Genomic DNA, 18583 nt, shown 5'->3' on the forward strand with positions numbered 1-18583 from the left:
GGCACTAGGACCTGCCTGAATCCTTTACTGCCAAGCCTGCAGGGAGGGAATAAATATAGCCCAGGCAGCTGGATGAAGGACAGCGAGGCTTGCGCAGATTACTGCTGGAGGAAAACTGCCCCCCCGATACCCCAGGCAAGGGCTGCTCGGCGGCAGCAGCCAGGGAGCTGTGCAGAGGGGTGCTGGTGGCACCGTGCCCTCGGCTTCCAATGCTCCAGCCGGGCAAGGTGACTGCCTCACTGCTCATCAGCAACGCCAGGACAGCCTGCGATGAGGACCTGCTTGCGCGAGAGGGGGTCACCTTCTGCGTCAATGTCACCAGGCAGCAGCCATTCCCCGGCCTCCAGCAGGTCCGAGGCATCCGCGTCCCTGTTTTTGACGATCCGGCGGAAGACCTGTACAGGTATTTTGAGCAATGCAGCGATGCTATAGAAGAAGCTGTCCGGGGCGGTGGGAAGTGCCTCGTTTACTGTAAGAATGGCCGCAGCAGATCAGCTGCTATTTGCACTGCTTACCTGATGAGACACCGAAAACTCCCACTCAAGGATGCCTTTGAGGTATTGTACTTACACCCGCAGTTCTATTTAGACGTCTTTTGGGCACTAAATGCAACGCTTGTTATGAATAACGATTTCTCATGGAAAGACTCCTCCCAGCTGTTCTGGTGCTCTCACCTATTTAAGAACAGTTATTTGGGTATGCAACATTTGGATATAATTCCACTGTAATTTTTTTCACACCCCTACTCTCCACACACACTTGGACAAATAAGCCTTCAGTGTAAGGTTTCTCAGACAAACATAATTACAAATGCAGATATGCTTTAACACTGGTAGCAAAGGACACATTCCAAGTTGGTTTGTTTGCTATCATTTCCTTATTTATGATAAGTGAACTTAAAGACAGAGACGTGAAGCAATTCAGTGAAAATAAAAGGAGTATTTGCAGAAGTTGTTTTCCAGGATTTGCTCTTAAAACTGTCACATACATATCATCTGTGTGACATCTCAATGTAGCAAAGAAACATCTCTTAGGCCTGCTAAACAGTGAGAGGCTAGCTACAAATGATAGCACCTACCTTTTATAAGGATTCTTGTATAATAAACAGGACTTGTGCTCTACAGTCTGTTAGTCTTCACCCATTTGGGTGAATATATATATATGTGTATAATTTAGGTGTCTAATTTAGATAACTGCTTTGCCTGTACTACACACAGGCTTTTAGGTACATGGCAGAGATTCACATTTCCAGCAAATTCAACAGCTCCTTTTCACGTCTTATCCATGCTGTGACCAGGAACTTGGTGGTTTTACCAAGCAGAGTGAGGACATCAAAAATATCGATTTAATATTCCATCGGAAAATCAAAGCCAAAGCAAATCTCAAAAGTCTCAGAGGAAGAATCAGTTTGAATTATAACCTCCATTGCTTCTACAACATCTCTCCTTTTTTCTAGACGGTGAAGGCTGCCAGGCCAGTAGCAGAACCCAATGCGGGATTTTGGTCTCAGCTACAGAGATATGAAGAAGATTTGAAAATATCAAAGCAGTCTGATCTGCTGAACAAAGGACTTAACTCACTTTAAAATATCCTCACAGATTGCTGTTTTCAAGTGGCTTGCTACAGCTAAATTAGAAGAAAAAAAAAAATCACTAACACTTCCCTTATCACCAAAACATAAAATGTCTTACTCCCCAGACTGAGTGGATGGTCCATTAAATTCATTCAGAGCATTGCTGTTGAAGAAAAAGGGGCAGATAAACAGGGGAAAACAACAAAAACACAAAATTGTTGGAAGGGCTGTAAACAGATGAAAGACATGGTATCTGCAACGTTTACTTTCCCCAGAGTAACACTGAATATGAAGATCATGTATTGAATGAACAAATGAGTTACTACATGGGGATTTTTACTCATCTTTTGGTTTTCATTAAACTTCCCAGTGATGTCACTAGAAGATCCAATGCAAGACCAAGGAAGTTCTGAATTGCTCTCTCACCTACAGGATCATAATTCATCTTCATGAGCTGAAGTCTCTGGTGGGAAGCTGACAAAGGAACTGCTCCGCTTGAGACCTAAATTTTCCTTACTTTCAACTAGACTAAAGTACCACCACAAAATTACATAAAGGTCCAGAGGACAGAATATTCAGGTGATGGTAAGGTGTTCAGCTCCTGCCTTACAAGTTAAGTGGCTTTTCTGCTTTTGAAATTATTCGCCAATATACCAAAGGGATGATTTTAAGAAGAATAGTTCATACTGGAGGGAAGAAGATGACACTGGCAACACAATAGTAATTATGACTCTTTTTAGCTTTATTTACTAAGTTTTAAAAGATCTACAAGTGCCCAAATTCATGCTTTAATAGGTCAGCTTATACGTCAGCTGTTCAGCTGTACTTGTATGCAAGCAACGTGGCTAAACTATTTTTTCTAAGAGTACTTGCAGATTGAACTTTGAAATCATCTATTTGGATAGACAAAGAAGGAAGGCTCAGGAGGATGGCGTGAAGCTTCTAAAGAAGAGTACTGCTATGTTTTGCCAAAAGTTGTTCAGAGCAGAAAGAAATACCCAAGTATTTTGTTGAACTGTATTAAAACATTTATAATTTAAGAGGGAAGTTATGAACACCAAGAACCTACAGAGTGAAATTCCATTCCACGTTGCTCAAAACATCAGTAGGAAGGAAAGTTAGTTCATCTTCAGCATCGTAAGTGCTTACATAAGCCAAACATATGCTCCCAATAGTGGAGTAGTTTAAGGCAGAAATTCTAAAGCTGGAATCACGACAGAGAATAAAGTAACTGATGAATGAGGCAATTCAGATGCAAGAGAAGTTCCCAAAGTAAGAGATTGCTGGAAGTTAAAATAGAATTATTTTAAAACCTGAAAACATAGAAATAAAAATAAAAAACCAGGGCTGTCTTCTAGTTACAACAAGGCATATTCTGACCAAATGCTTTCTCCACTCCAAGCTGTGTTTGGTTCATTCTTGTGTCATTTATCTTTCCTAGCTGCATTCCAACCAACAAGGCATTAGTTGTACATCTGCAGATACGGAGGTGAATGGATGTTTCTAAAGGATTTTTGAAGGTTTCATAAATCTTGACTATATACATAATATGTATTTCAGTATACCATGAGACTTCAAGCCCTGGTACATAGGCTGCATCTTCATTAATTGCCAGGATGCTTCTCATCGAAAAATCTGTTTCAGTCAGTCAGTGGAATAAAGCTTTACTGTCAAAAGCCAAAGCTGCTAAACATTAATGAAAATACAATACATTTCTAACAGCGAGCTATATTAACCAGCAGGCAGCTACAGCATATGTGTTCCACATTTTTTAGTTTTCTGAAATAGAAGAAGTTGGTCTTGATTATCAGGATGTACCACACTCTGTGATTCAATTTGACCAGGCTTCTCAGCACACAGACAATCTTCATGCTGCAGGATTTCATTCTCTGTAGAAACCTATTTCCACTTTAAAACCATTTCCAGGAGGAGGTGCTCAGATGTAAATCATCTCCAAATTAAGATGAAAGATAGCAACTTGGAACTGAGACACCGGAAGTAGTTCACTTTGCTAATTTAAATTCATAACCTACTAACATTACAAGTGATGTAAAAATATCAGTTTAGACATACTCCTTGGCACTTGTAGCTGTCTCAGAGTTTTTGGTGTAAATTTGCTGCTGAAGGGCTGGCTGCCCTGCTGAATATCTGTATTTGCTGGCACTGTAAATTAAGAAAAAAAGATAAAGAATAGGCATTACACTCACAGCCACAGTTTCAGATAATTAGGAAGATACTCGTTATGGTCTGTATCCAATGCAGTGATAGCACACGCTTCCCAAAGGTGCAGAAGTTTAAAGCCTATTGTTCTCATCAGTCTTGTAGTTAAGGGGAAAGAGACGGGCTCTTCGGCTTGTGGCACAACTGTCTCTCTGGTAGCTAGAAACAAACTGTGCATTCCTAACTAACGTGTGCCTTTCCTTGATCATTTTAGTCAAGCACCTAAAGCGGAAAAGAATCTAGACTTCAATGCCTTTGTGCAAGCTGCAGTTCTTAGTAAAGGAATTGAAATGATGAGAAAGGAAAACAGAACTATCTTCAGCCTAATCCCTTCATCTGTCATTCATGTTGAACGTGTTTTGCCTTCCTTGGTTTTACCTGATTTTTTCAAGATATTTCAGGGTATTTGGTACTTTGTATTAAAGCACAGTGAGTCAGATCTAAAGTCCAACAGGGCTGATAAAATATTATCATAAAACTCCAGTGGTTTCAGATTAGGCAACAGAGTATCAGAGGAACACTCTCACTTATTAGCTGTTTTGACATAACTTTCCTAAGATTAAATATAGTAGCAGTGATTGTGCTTCTTGCTTCCGTGTTATGATCCTCTCAGTCCTAGCCAGTACATCCTCCAAGCTTTTGAGTTCTTCTGGGTTGACATGGACCTCTAGTATTTCTGGCAATTTCATCCCTCTCTTTGAGTAAAGGACTTTCCGTATGTATGAATAATTAAAGATGGGAAAAAAAAATCCAGGCAAGGTTAAATATGTAGGCCAGAAATCTTGATTTCTCTGATATGATGCACACTAAAACATTCCACAAGAAACAAGAAGATATCATACATTTCTAACAATCAATTGGATAGAATTTGGGAGGAAAATGCCATTACATTTTCTTAAAATTAAATGTTATTTGACTATTTTAAACATAGTGAGTATCACAGGAGAATTTAATTACAATACACTATATTCTTTGATATACTTTTCTTCGGGCAAAACATAGTTTGCTCTTTAACTGCACATTTTCATCACGTAGATATTAGATGCATGATCAGAACTATCTAAGACTAGCTATAGGTGACTGCTGATTGCAGTCAATTATCAACAGGTAAAGCATTTGGGAGGTACAAGTATTCAGTACAGCATCACCCCCATCACAAGTCTGTGATATACCAGAGCACTGAATAGAGTTTCCTGTTTCTATGGGTGCAGATTTAAACCAGGGTGAAGGAGATAACAGTATGCAGACAGAAAATGGTACATAATCGACAGCTATTATTGTAACTGACAAATTCAAGATTACCTGTATTCCATTTTTTTCTTCCCTTTGCATGAGCAGGTTAGGAAGATACCACCAAGCATATAAAGAATAGATCCAGCCCAGCCTAAGTACAGAGCATCTCCTAGTTCATATCTGAAACATGAAAGATGTTATGGAAGCAGCATATAACAGGATCACAAAGCCATTACTTTAGACTCAGCCATAAGCTACACAAAACATCCAAACAAACAAATTCCATTCTGATAGACGTCAGCTCACCTCAACTCAGCTCTGTTATCAGGAGATAACAGAGAAAAACAGACCTGGTTCTGTGTCTGTTCAGTAAAACTCTTAGGTGCATATTCAAGTGCTCTGTCAAATTGGTGACAGGACAGAAAGTACAGAGCAACATAAAGACAAGTAGTAATAAATAATTGCGTACATTCAATAAACTGTTGATAATAAAAGAGAGAGGTTGAATCTTAAAACAGAATCCGTATAAAGCAATTGGCATGAGTACTTTGAAAGGAAAAGAGGAAAATAAAAGTTGTATGCATACTCCTTTACACATGCTGAATTCCGTATCAGTGGTCTGATTGTTACTCATCAACTGCCTTTTCTCCATCAGAGACCTGCCTCTTCAGTCCCCAGCAGAACGAAGCTACTAAAAGTCAAACCAGCACAAGGCTGCCCAAAGACTGAAGAAGTTCAGGACTTCCTCAAGATAGCATTTGGGCAGGGAGCATGCTGAGCATAAATAGATGTGACAGAAGCAGCCAAGAAAGAAATTTTGCCATACTTTCTCAGACCACAGAGATATACCTGTGTTGCACATATAGTCTTTGTTCATATATAAAAATGTGTTTTCCTCTTTTTGTGAAGCTCCTGCCAGACTTTACCAGGTTCAGTCAGGTCTAATCTTTGAGTTAACTTCACTATCTGTGAAATTCCTGGACTGGGAAATTTTCTGGAGTGTCTAGCTCTGTACAGTAAAACTAGGAAGTGTTCTTTTTCATTCTGGGACTGTTCATAAAATGTATTTCAGCCACAGAACCACAGAAATCTGAATATTCATTAGTATATGTAATTTTGTTATGAAACTATATAATAAAGAATCAGCCTTTCCTGGTTTTCCTACTAGAAAGGAACAACTAGTTCTATACAAACAGCTACTTACAGGTGATACAGTATCATGTCCATATAAAAACAATTCCTGTGGTTAGATATTCCTCATGAAACAGACAGCAAGTAAGTAATCTTCCAGTTTCACAAAATAACTTCAGTGGCAAGGCCAATATAAGGACGAAATAAGTGTCATGGACTGTGCAGAACATATACTGAAATCAAATTGTTTATATTCTTTCTATTTGAAAATACAAAGTCACTATGTAACAGTGTCAATGCTTCTAACTCCAAAACTAGCTGGTATCAGGTAGGTTTCTAAGGCTTACACACATTCACTGCTCTCTGTGTTCCCATCATACACTGGAGCCCCAAGTAGAGCTCACATCCCTGCTGCTTTAGGCAGTTTGCAGACACAGAACAGAGAGAGAATCATTACCTAAAAAAAAAAAAAAAAATAAAAAAAATAAAATAAAATAAAAAAATTGCTGGAAGAATATGGAGGAATACTAAGGAACAATCAGACTGACTAGTACATGCAATGGGCTCTGCTGACTAGTTGCCTGAAGACAGGAATGCTGTAGACATCATACCAAAGGGAAGTATAATAGGATGGATCCATGAAGGACTTAGGTTCCCTTCAGAGTTGTATGAGAAATTCCTCTAAGAATTAATAGAGGTTAATATTACTAATTTGCTTCAGTCATAGAAAAACAAAACAAAACAAACAAACAAAAAAAGTAAACTGAAAAACAGATTTCCCAGTTTCTTAAGACTGAAGATCAATACTGCCCTGCAATTGAAATTAAACCCTTCTCACAGAGTCCAAGGAGGACAAACTTCCTTAAAAGAACAGAGCATGTCCAGCTTTACCAATGATCAAAGTTATTTCACCAAGAACTGCTTAGCAAACTGATAGTCTTAGGCATGAAGTTTAGATACCAAAAAAAAAAAAAAAATCTTTAGCTACTGAATACAAACAATCTAGTAACTGATTAACACATACTGATGTTGGAGCCCAACAGCTATAAACAGCTATAAAACTCGCCAGCTATTCTACAAACTGCAATTCCTTATCATCAGTCGTTTCAATCCTCTAACGTATTTATTACTCTTCATATAATTCTCTCAAGGGGACATAAAACAAAAAAGTCTTAGAAGTGCAATTTCTTTCTCAGTGCTTGTTTGGATATGCAAGGAAAACTTACAAACATCCAAGCAATTGCGGAAAGTACTTTGATTCATAACAAAGCACTTCACTTCTGACTTCCCTGAACTGATCCTCAAGGGGAAACCTGTAAAACACTTCAAATATAATCCTAGGAAATAAAGCTTTATAGTTTACTGAGCTAAAAACTATATACTTGGTAGAGGTGCTGGCAAATTATAAACCTTCCCTCTTCCTCAACCCACCTCTCTCATGTTCTGCAGACAATGTGTTACTTGTTTCACTCACCCTTCTTCCCTCTTTGGAGGAGGCACCCTGTCACTTCCCTCCACCCTTGCTCTTCATTGATAAATCCATTTGTCAAGATAAGCTATCCTAAACGGACGCTTAGTTTTGAAGATTGTTGCTTCTATATCAGATAAGAATAAGGGTTTTTATGCCTCGAAACTTGGCCGTGCGCAACTGTATGAGCTGATAGTCCCACAAACTTTGCGTCATTTTAATTCATAAGGCAATCCAACATTGAGCTGTTATTATATGGGGGGGATTGACTTCTTTAAGACAAGCAGGACACCTCAGTGGTATTCTTTATCTACCTGCAGGTCTCTAGCACTCAGTTCAGGCTGTTTTCTGTACTTTCGTTACATTTGCTTGCGAGATTCAATTAAGTCTACATCTCAGTGCTAAGAAAAATAAAAGGTAGAAGTTTTAATTTTCTTTGTCATTTAGACAAAATATATCCATGGCTATTTGTATATCTGAGGCATCTGAACATCTTACTCTATTCCCAAAAGGGAGCAGCAGCACAGGTTAAAACATTAAAATACATGTTTGAAAAGTGAACAGACAGATAGTGAAGGCTTTTGGTACTGTGGCCTTCCCAGAAGCAGGCGTCAGCATTTGAACAAAGAGCAATGCTGTTTGAACGATGGAGAAGGCAGACAGATCACGAAGGACATGAAAAGGAACAAATGCAGCACATATTTGATGCCAATGAAGGCATAGCCATGAAAAAACAAACATTTGAAGTGACAGCCAGGAACAACCCTGCTTCCAGCATTCATAGCCAATAGTAGCATAGGAAACTATATTTGTCAAGGGTACATAATTAACAATTTCTGCAGTTAACATGCATGGTAAAGACTGGAATCAGATGAGAAATACGTGAGCCTTAGCTTGTGATCGTCTAACCCTTACGTGGAAGTCTAGAGGGAAGATGCCTAACTTCTTAAGGCGGTTCACCAGGTCCCATCTGAAGCTGCAATAGACACAGTCAAGAAGTCTGTTGCTTTACTCACCACAGTTGGCATGTAGGTGAATAACTCAGATTGTTTGCCTAAACCTCAGATAGCTAAACTAAGGTGAAATGAATGCTTTCCTTAAAAGCAACTGGGAGGTAAGGATCTAGCAGAAGTGCCATGAACATAATGTCCAAGATTATGAGCCAGTATGACAGAAGAGTGATGCTGTACACAGAGAGGACAAAAGAAATTTATTTTTTGCACTGTACCTGAGGATTAAGAACAGTCTTTTTTCCACAAATGGAATTGGAGGGAAAAAAAAGCCATAAGGAAAAGAGATTTCATGTTAGCATAAGAAGGCTCTGAAAAAGGACAGTAGATCTACCATTGTTTATCAAATCTGTATTCCACTGTCCTCTGTAATATCAGAATACCTACACAGGGCAAACAGATAATCGGGGGACAGAGAGAGGCTCAGACAAAGATACAAGCAAGAAGAAAGGAATCACTTTGGCTCAAGCACAACAGCAGATCAAAAAAAAAATCTTGCTGGGAACTTCAGCACTATTAAATTCAGTTCTGGGTTTTGCAAACTGCAGGAGATCACAAGTTGCCAGTACAAGGGAGCACTCTGTGGCAACAATGCAATACAAATTTGGGGTTAATACTCCCCACACATTCACTAAACCTTCCAGGGAGACCTCTCCTCCCTCCCCACCAACAGCAAACAGCTCTGAGGTGAAAAATTTTCCTGACAACAAATGTTTCCTCCTGCAGGGCTGCATATCAGGATCCAGGTTCTGAAACACTGGAGCAGCTGAAGTTAGTCCTGCCATTTAACACATGCTGGAGTTTGGTGTGACAGATCTATTAACTTACTTGGTTCCAGCGTACAGCGGGTCAAAAAACTGAGCAGTAATCATTGCAGCATACCAAGAAACAGCCACCATCGAAGAGAGACCTACCAGAAAAAGTTTTAAAAGCACATACTTGAGTGAGTCCTTTGACGTCTGTAACAGCTTTAAAACAAGAGTAAGTGTTCATTTCATTTAGTCTAGTTGTGACAGGAATGCAAAGTACTGATAGCATTCTCATTTCAGCTTTGGTATTACCTCCTAAAATAAAGAGAAATCCTCCTGTGACAGCAAACTTCATTTTTCCATCTTCATCGCTTATCCCAATGTTTGTGCATTTTAAACCAAGAAGTGAGAGCACTGCAGCTATAAATCCCAAAAGGATGGAAACAATTATCAAGGCACGGCATGCCTGAATGTGGACTGAGTGAGAGAGAAAAAGAGAAAACAAATAAGGATTTATACAGAAATTAAATTAAGCCTATACTGCCAAAGTATAAAAGATAGAAACAGTGACAAAATTACCAGAAGCAATGAATCTTGTCCAACCTTAACTGAGGATTTTACTTCACAATTTGAAAGCTCAACTTTCTGCTGTCTTTATCTTAAAAATGAGCTTAATGAACAAGATAAAGTAAGTTAACTTTATTTATCAATATTAATTTTAAGAAATCATCCTAAGCCCTGACACTGAAGGAAACACATATCACACCTTAAAAAGAATATATATATATATATATATATATAAAGCATTTGGTAGCTGACTAATTGATTTATCAAATGTTTCATCTAGTTGTGACTAGATGTATAGTGCTAACTATACATAATTGCGATGTTAATCTTCAGCAATACTGCTTTAAAAAAGGTCCCCTTTTCAAACATTTGTGACCTGGGCTAATGGTGTGCTGAATTCAAAAGCTTTAAATCTGTTTCAAAAAAAATAAGTCTGATATTTGCCATACACAAAACACACAAACAGACGCGTACAACAGAGCCCAGCTGCCAATAAGGAAGCCTTTACAGTAAATCTTTATGGTCCTTCTATTGAGACATCACCCCATGAACAAAGACACCTTTTTTTTTTTTTTTTTTTTTTTTTTTTTTCAATCTGGCATCTTCTGCTGTAATAGTTTCAGATAAGTTTCTAAGCAGCAATTTGATACACACCTAAATTAACCATGATAACTTCACTTCACCTTGGCACGTATCTGTGAGTGCTACAGGCATTTCTTGGAGGTCCCACTATTTGCTTAGCTCTCGTTGATCCCAGCCCAACTCTCTTCCTCTTTCCTGGTTTGCCTAGCTGTCCCCTCGACTTTTCCTACAGTTCTGTGTTTTCTAACTTGTTTATTTTTCAGTTGTTCTTTTATAAAACTTTTTCTTCTCAATTCTTCTCAATTCTGCAAGCTGCTTTTTCCCTTCCCCTTTCCTCTGCCTACACCCCACAAGCATAGTGACATCTCCTTGACAGAGTAACTGATCTCCTCTTCAGTGGATCACATCTTATCTCCACAAACTCACTTTCCGAGCCTAGCCTGTTAATTCACTTTCTGCCTTCCCCCATTTTTCCTTCCTGCTAACTCCACATTGTTATCAGCAGTTCTCCAGAAGCATTCCTACTGTCTGCCTTCCTTTCTCTTTTGCTTTACCACCTCCACTCACCATGTTCTTTCCTGCCTCCCTCAGATGGCTTTGAAACCCACTTTTTCACCAGCAGCTCCTGACCTGACGTGACCCTGCTGCCCCCAACTACACAGGAGCAGCATCACAGCACTCTCAGGGAGGCAGCACCTGTGTAAATAGCTCAGTGGCAAGATGCTGTGCAGTGTCTTGGGCACTAAGTTAAGAACCGACCCATTAAGGGGGTTATAAATGAACCAAGCGCATACTTGCACGAGCACCCTGCAGAGGAAAAAAAAAACTCATCCTGCTGGTGGTGATGCTAAGGAGTTTATGTAGGGTATCTGTTATGGTCCTATTAATACACACATGCATTTTAAAACCAGCTGTCAGGGAACAACGTGCTAGAAAGATTGTTAGGGAACTGTTAGAATAAAGCAAAGAACAGATTATTCCCCCAGTATGGACACAGAGCTTCACAGCATTGCCGGGCGAGTTCCAGAGCTGGTCGGTAACAGCAGGTTAGGTCAGACTGAGAAAGAGACTTCAGCCCCTCATGGCCACTAATGCTGTGGTAGACATTCTTCAGATTAGGAAGATTTCTAAGGGGGTTAGCCAACTCCTGGTGTAGATCCAACTAATTAGGAAGACATGTTTTATCCGGGATAAGCCTGAAGTATTCAAGATTAATAAAAACTAGCTTTACTACCTATAAACGTGCTTATTATCCGCAAACTACTGCCTTAATGAACATCTGAGCACACGCCACAATTCTGGTGAATTTCCCGATATTTAGAACCACATCCAACAGGACATTAGTTAGTAACTTCTGACGGGTATGTTAAAACATATACTCATATACTCACTGTATTTGTTCCATCGTATGCAATTTTCAGTCTCAACATGGAAAAAACACTACTCACTTCTTAGGTAAGAAATAGTATTTATAGCCCCTTTATGAAAAAACTCCACATAACATTGGCTACCAACCACTGCAAAAGAATGCCCATACAATAATTCCATACAAATATGGAACTCCCACAAGATGTCTTAAAGATTACTTCTATTAATTCTTCCCATGCGATGCTAGAAAAGAGATTACACTATGTTTAAAATGCCCACCAAATTAAATGCTCAATCAAGAGGCTTCATTTGCCTTATTTTAGAGCCCTTCCTAATGCGTTCCACACATTACATCGTCTGAAGATTTTTATAACTTCAATCTACAAAGTTTGTCTTGGCCAGAAAGCCAATGCTATTTTCCAGTACTATCAGATCACAAAACCAACAATCTTACTATTTTTTCCCCCAAAATTTTTAAGCAATATAAACAAGACTGCACAAAGTCACATACCAGGCAGAGCAAACATAGAGTCAAATACCCTGCAGTTGGATACTCCAGTGCTGTCTTCGGCACAGCTCTTCCAGAGGTTTTCATACAACGTAGATGTTGTGATCACACTACCATATATGCTGGAGACTTTCCAATAATTATGCGGCAAAGTAGCTCCAATCATTGCCCATCCAACCAAACACAAAAGAAAACCAACAATTTCCAGTGCAGCAGACATGCTTGTGAATAGTAACAGTTAAGTATCCCTATAATTAGATTATCATCAAGTGAAGTATTTCAGAAGCCTCCTTGCTGCTTTACCTCTGGGTTTCACTCCAAAATGAGGCTACCTTTGCTCTTTGCTCAACCCTAGAGATAAGGCTTACAGTCTACGACAATAAGAAGTGGGAGTAGTTCATGATAAATATATTACTATCAAAAAAATTCTACCAACAATATTAATTACTTTTCTAGTGAGAAGTGTCAAATTGAGCCTAATCTTACCCTCAGCCTAGAAAGTCTAGCCAGTATTCCTAGAAAATATTTTGTAAATCTGATGATATTGGCAAATATTTTCTCTCTTTCCTTCTCTGCAGTCAACTAAGGTGCACACATGACTAAACTTGCTTGTAATTTTGTTAATGATCTCAATTTTTTTTTAACAGCTTTTTTCGTGTTATTTTCTTGGTGACAAAGAGCTTGAAAACGGGAACATTTTTTCTGTTGTTAGAAAATCTAGCACATTTTTGGAATTATGGTCATAAGTGATCCACAGCAACTGTACTGCCAGCTTCTTTCAGGAATGTTAAGTCTGTGGATGAATGGTTTTCATTAATATTTCACAGTCCATTGATCCATAGTTACACAGTGCTAAACAGTCCCACTGACACAGGAATACAACTGTGATAACATTCATGTGATATGCATTCCATAGAAATGAAATATAAGGGACAGAATGAACCAGTGCAACAGAACTATCTCAGAAGGAGTACAATGATGAAGCAAAATAGCTGCATGAGAATAATACATACCAGTTGATTGTGTCTGTTTGTCAGATTATTATAGCATTAAAAAATCTATTCTAGACAAAGTAGAAGTATGTTAAACTTCGTTTACTTGCTTCTGCTATTCACTAGACAAAATCATAAACTCAATTCACATCATCCACTAACGTTAATACCTTAAACGGCCTATGTATCCAAGCAAGGTTAACCATCTCTCATAGTGATAACCTGCTCTTATCTCCAGGAAACGGAGTCACAGTTTCTTCATAAAATCACTCTGCTATGACACAGCATGGTAGCAAAGTCACGACATTTACATAAATACTCCCAGAAGGATTAGTTGTTGTAAGAGCCACAACTCGCCTGAAGCAGATATACCTGTTTTTTCAAAATTCACTGGTCACTTTGAGCCAAAGTTCAATGTTTTTTCGCAAAAGGTTACTACTATGCCACTGTGATGATTTTCCTCCCTTGGCAGCCAAGAGGATCTTTGATTTAAGTAAGAAAAGATTGGGCAGCACAGACAGAATGACCTTGAGCAGCACTGTACTTGCAGTCTTTCAAAGGAAATGGATAGTGATGTGGTGAGAAGTGATCTTCTCATGTGGTTTTTCCTTCCACTAAATCACTGCAATTTGAAAATGATGGCACAGTAAAATGAATACACTGTGGTGGTATAGAATATCTGCATCCCGTTAAAAACCCTTCAAAGAATCTCAGATTAATTTATCCACACACAGATGTTACCCTGGCAACCTCAGTAATCACTTCTGGTCATATGACTTCCAAAGCTGAGTTGAGTTAGGAACTTGGAATCAAGTTTCCCCAGATTTTACAATCCTGCCAAGGACTAAAAAATTATTTTAAAAAAGATCATTTAAGAAATTCTCTCTTCCTAAAGGCTATTAAGAAGGCTATTTCAACAGGCAATCATAAAGCACACGTATAAACAGAGCAGATTAAACTGTAGACCTGGAATGCACAAGTTTTTCTTACGTGGTACTAGGCAATTTAATCATTCCCTTAAGGAAGGCACTCTTCTTTAAAGGAAATAAAAATGCTGTAGAATATAGGATTGCTATTGCTTAAATTTCATGAACTATGGTTTGGTAAGCAAAGGGCTTGCTGGTGCCGCTGTGCAATAGCATCTGCATCATCAGAATAAAAATGTTGGTGTTGATAGCTTCATGCCTACAACAGCTACAACAGGAGCTTCATTTCAGCCTTGGTCCAGCTGGTTGGGTGAACTGAATGCCACCGGACGGCTGGCAGGCACAAGGTGCATTCCTTGAGAACTTTTCCCTACCTCATTTCAGCCAGGAGGGATCCAGTTCCTGCACTCCAAGGCCACTCCGCAATGCAAACAAATGCACTCTGTGTGCAACAGATGGGAATGATTGGAAAATGCTGCAAGTAAAATGCTAACACAGACATACCGATATATAGGCAATATACAACCAGAGACAAATTGCTACTCATCCCCTCTGATATTCTCAAAACAGGGCATATTATGGCTGCAGAGCATGCAATATGGCTGAGATAGGGCTTACAGGCAGAAATTGTACTCTTCTTTTTTTTTTTTTTTTATTAATCAGATCAACCAATACAGGGAAGAAAGAAAAAAGAAAAAAAAAAAAAAAAAGGAATGAAAATATTAACAACTTAAATGTTTGGTCAACAGAAGCTTGTAACTTTTCAATCACTTCTGTGGATTTGTTTCAAGACCCAGGAATGCTGACTTAGCACTGTAAGAAGAGAAACTCCCTGCCAACAGACAGCGAGAACTCTCCAGACAGACACATGACATGTCTGTTGGTTGGCACGGGGAACCCCACACTGTTTTTAGGTGACAAGCAGTTCTTTGGACAGCTGAAGTTGATCCACTGAGCCCTGCCAGCCAGGAGTCCTTGCCTATAGCTCTGTGAGGAAGAATGACAGAAGTGCCCTGGGGAAGGCAGCTGCTTCAATGCACCAGGAACTCCTCTGTTCCTGTTAAATATATTTTTTCCATGCTGGTTGCAATGAAACTGAATTAAAATATAGGAGGCTGTGCCACATTGACTCTGCTTGCCTCTCTAACAGGGCTGAGGTGCCTGTTTCTCCCTGGTAGGTGAGGCAAGGCTGCCACACCATTGTACGCATCCGTGCCAGCTTGCTGCTGCACATGAGAGCAGAAGGACTATTGGCCTCATCGTTCTGCTTTCCAGAAATCAGATCTACATTTCTAGATTAATTTTAGGCAACCTGTTACCTACATAAAGCAAGTCTTGGAGAGGAGCACTCTGACACTGGGTACCAGAAAGGCAGGCAAAGCTGATTTGTCTCTGACTGAACAATCAGAGTTTTTAAAATCCTTGGAAGGATATGACTTGCTTTCTGAGGCTACAAATTCTGGCCTCTTTACAGCATGCTGAATACTTAAGCTGGCACTGTTGTTAAGAATGCAAATGAGGTGACTGGACTTGGGGTCCTGAGGAAGACCCATGAATCTTGAGAGTTTTCAGGCGGTCCCATTTTAGAGATCTGTCTTAGAGTTAGGTGGTTCTGACTGCAGTGGAGTCCATGTCTTGTCAAGAAAACGGTATTTTCAAAGTCTGTGAGATGTGGTATTTGTAAGACCTGCTTCCAGTCTTGAGCACTGTGTGTCAAGAATAAATCAGCTGGAAAGAATCCAGAAAAACAGCAATGACAATAATCATGGATCCATAAAAAAAGGAACACCTGAAGAAATGATTCCGTAACATAACGCACAAAGTGACTACCCAATACTGAAAGCTGAAAACAAATACATGGGAAGCTCTGGAAGTTCTAAGACAAAATCTTCTGAGGAAAACTTAAATGTCAGTCCTTTCTGGTCCTTTTCTATATAAAAGGTGTTTACAGACAAATATTAAATAAATAAATAAAAAAAAGAATACAAATAATTTTCAGTTCTTAGAAAGACAATTTTTCTTTTTCTCTTCGCAGACAAACCACCACACTAGCACATTAATTCTACCTCAGAAAGCACAGAAGTACTACTAACACAAACACAGTTTATTTAAGCTAGCCACCTCTGAAAAATTCTAGAACAAATACACAGATTTATCACAAAGTCAAATGAGTTCTGGAATATCCAAGTCCTGTCCCACACCAAAGCACAAACGCTGACACTTACTGACATACTGCCTGCTTGTAGTTAAGAATGAAACTGAAAATAATACGATACAGCATCAAAGCTGCTGTACTTACTGACCTGGATTGTACATTAAAGCATATGGATTTCACTGGGGTCCTTTAACCTGCCTGCAAGTAATAAAGGACAAATCCTGTCCATACGAAAACCTCTGTGACAACTGCAGTACTTGCTGTCCAACTGTACTAAGATACTGTCCACGAAGAAGGAATAAAAGCACATCCCTGGATTTTATATGCATATATACACTTACTATCTGAACTCAACATGTAGAGAAACTTCTTGCACTGTGTTGATCCAAACTCAGTAACTGTGCATTCCATCCAAAGACCTTCAGAAATCCTTTCTGCAGGAACTAGCACCGCTGTAGTGTCAGAAATTTTCCATCTGTTGGACATGGTAGTGACAAGCAAAATGGTGAATCCTGTCAAAGCCAGCAGCAATGCACAAATTTGTAAAGATGATGCCATTCCTCTGACAGAAGTTGTTTCCAGGGTAGTCTCCCAAAATTCCTGATATTATAAACCTGTTGAAACAGTTCATACACATACAGTAGGTGGAGTTATCTTTACACAAGTCACAAGTCCTTAGGAAAACATCAGAAAGGTGCCAACCTACAAACTAATTTACCACACCAGAAAGATGTGGAACTGGAGCCTAAATCTCATGAAATAATTGGAATACTTGGATATTCTATGACACTTTAGTATTTGTTTGGGACACTTTTATTACCGGAGATGTTTACCCCAAGAAATATCAACAAAGCAAAACCAGAAGATCAAAATGAGGAATTCTCTATTTTGAAATTGCAATGTGTCACCAGTTCTTTATTTGTTTGCTAACTCAATCTTTCAATCTTTTTTTAATTAAAACTATCAAATGCTTTTATAAGTTATTCACTCCCTGATTACAATGCCTGTTGATACAAATTAAAAGCAAAATGCATGTGATACTCACGTTTATGATATGTTTCTAGCCTCTATCATTTCCTGCCAGACAGTAATGTCAGCACTTTGTGAGGATCAGTTTGATCAAACAGAAGGGTAAGGTTTGTACTCTTTAGGACCTTTCCCCCCATTCTAAAAATCAAGGACCCAGGGCTATAGCACTGCCCAACTGTTGCACAAAGGCTCAGACATGGCCTTTTGCTACAGCAAAGTCTCAGTGAAATGGATGATTCAACCAAGAAAATTAAAACAAAATTGTGCAAGTTACTAGCAAAACACTGAGATTAACCTGGTAATCACTGGCATATAACTTGCTTTGTCAGTGCCACTGAGCTGCCCACGCACCATCAGATTCCAAGGAAATGCAGAAAAATACTGTTACAATTTTCATAATGAGCGTTTTACTTGAAGCTTTTGCTGCACCTGTCACCAAGACGCTGCTTTCATGAAAACCTGCATTTATTGTACGACAGGCAAACAACAGAACACGGGATTTGTTTTAGGATGGAGCCCACACTGCAATGGAATATACAAGTTTTCTGCATTAAGAAGAAGAAAAAATAAATAAATTCAAGCCTCCTCCCATAATCTTTCATTTTAAATGACTACAACACAGCGGGAATTCATTCACACAGGGGAAGCAGGATTACTTTTATTCCACTCCTAAAAGCATGTATATTCCACTATGAAAGTTTAATCTCCTGTTGAGAAGACAGCACTTTTCTCTCAAGTGGTCATGTAACCTCTTCAAAGCACAAACAACTGTTAACTGAAAATATCTGAAATAAATGATAAATTTAAATTAAGCAATAAATTTAAACAGACTTTGTACCACATGGGCAGACTGTTAATTCAAATGACTGTTTCTGTCTTACATTACGTTGGTATGACCCAGGCAATCACAATTCACTCCTAACAGTAAGGAAAATAAGGTAAAACTATAAGCCATCACTATGGGTAGGACATAGGTGTAAACATAAACTTCTCATTAAAATACTGTAATTTGAAATATCCCGTGCTTCCAAGTGAGGAAGCTTAGAAGTTAGATTCCACAAAAATACAGATG

At 38.9% G+C, this 18583-nt stretch overlaps 2 protein-coding genes across 4 annotated transcripts; one reads left to right on the top strand and one right to left on the bottom strand.

The window, feature by feature from the left end:
• The first annotated feature begins 71 nt into the window (after positions 1 to 71).
• DUSP28 (dual specificity phosphatase 28) lies at positions 72 to 18348 on the top strand. Of its 2 annotated transcripts, XR_011099332.1 has the most exons (4): positions 72 to 557; positions 1457 to 2158; positions 9362 to 9616; positions 14991 to 18348. XR_011099332.1 is itself a non-coding variant. In XM_068692010.1 (2 exons), the coding sequence occupies exons 1-2, from the start codon at positions 210 to 212 to the stop codon at positions 1583 to 1585; spliced, it is 477 nt and encodes a 158-aa protein (XP_068548111.1). In that variant the 5' UTR covers positions 72 to 209; the 3' UTR covers positions 1586 to 2919. The 2 variants fall into 2 exon arrangements, 1 of the variants encoding a protein (XP_068548111.1); XM_068692010.1 differs by lacking the exons at positions 9362 to 9616; positions 14991 to 18348 and having other exon boundaries at positions 1457 to 2919.
• Positions 2294 to 17040, bottom strand: LOC137861033 (claudin-15-like). 2 transcript variants are annotated; one of them, XM_068692008.1, is made up of 5 exons: positions 16824 to 17040; positions 9697 to 9861; positions 9464 to 9545; positions 5096 to 5206; positions 2294 to 3736 (listed from the first exon to the last, which is right to left on the bottom strand). In XM_068692008.1, exons 1-5 carry the CDS (start codon positions 17038 to 17040, stop codon positions 3637 to 3639), a joined length of 675 nt encoding a protein of 224 aa, XP_068548109.1. In that variant the 3' UTR covers positions 2294 to 3636. The 2 variants fall into 2 exon arrangements, with proteins under 2 accessions (XP_068548109.1, XP_068548108.1); XM_068692007.1 differs by lacking the exon at positions 16824 to 17040 and adding an exon at positions 12413 to 12629.
• Positions 18349 to 18583: the final 235 nt, after the last annotated feature.

This window comes from Anas acuta, chromosome 9 (assembly GCF_963932015.1).
Source record: "Anas acuta chromosome 9, bAnaAcu1.1, whole genome shotgun sequence".
NCBI classification, from domain to species: Eukaryota; Metazoa; Chordata; class Aves; order Anseriformes; family Anatidae; genus Anas; species Anas acuta.

What these genes read in the sequence shown, in the direction of transcription:
- DUSP28 (XM_068692010.1), top strand. Translation starts at nt 210, where the DNA reads ATGCTCCAGCCGGGCAAGGTGACTGCCTCACTGCTCATCAGCAACGCC. An exon ending in CACTCAAGGATGCCTTTGAG is followed by an intron (nt 558 to 1,456) that starts GTATTGTACTTA and finishes CCTTTTTTCTAG; the next exon opens with ACGGTGAAGGCTGCCAGGCC.
- LOC137861033 (XM_068692008.1), bottom strand. Translation starts at nt 17,040, where the DNA reads ATGGCATCATCTTTACAAATTTGTGCATTGCTGCTGGCTTTGACAGGA. An exon ending in CTACATGTTGAGTTCAGATA is followed by an intron (nt 9,862 to 16,823) that starts GTAAGTGTATAT and finishes TCTCTCACTCAG; the next exon opens with TCCACATTCAGGCATGCCGT. An exon ending in AAGAAAAAAATGGAATACAG is followed by an intron (nt 3,737 to 5,095) that starts GTAATCTTGAAT and finishes CTTAATTTACAG; the next exon opens with TGCCAGCAAATACAGATATT.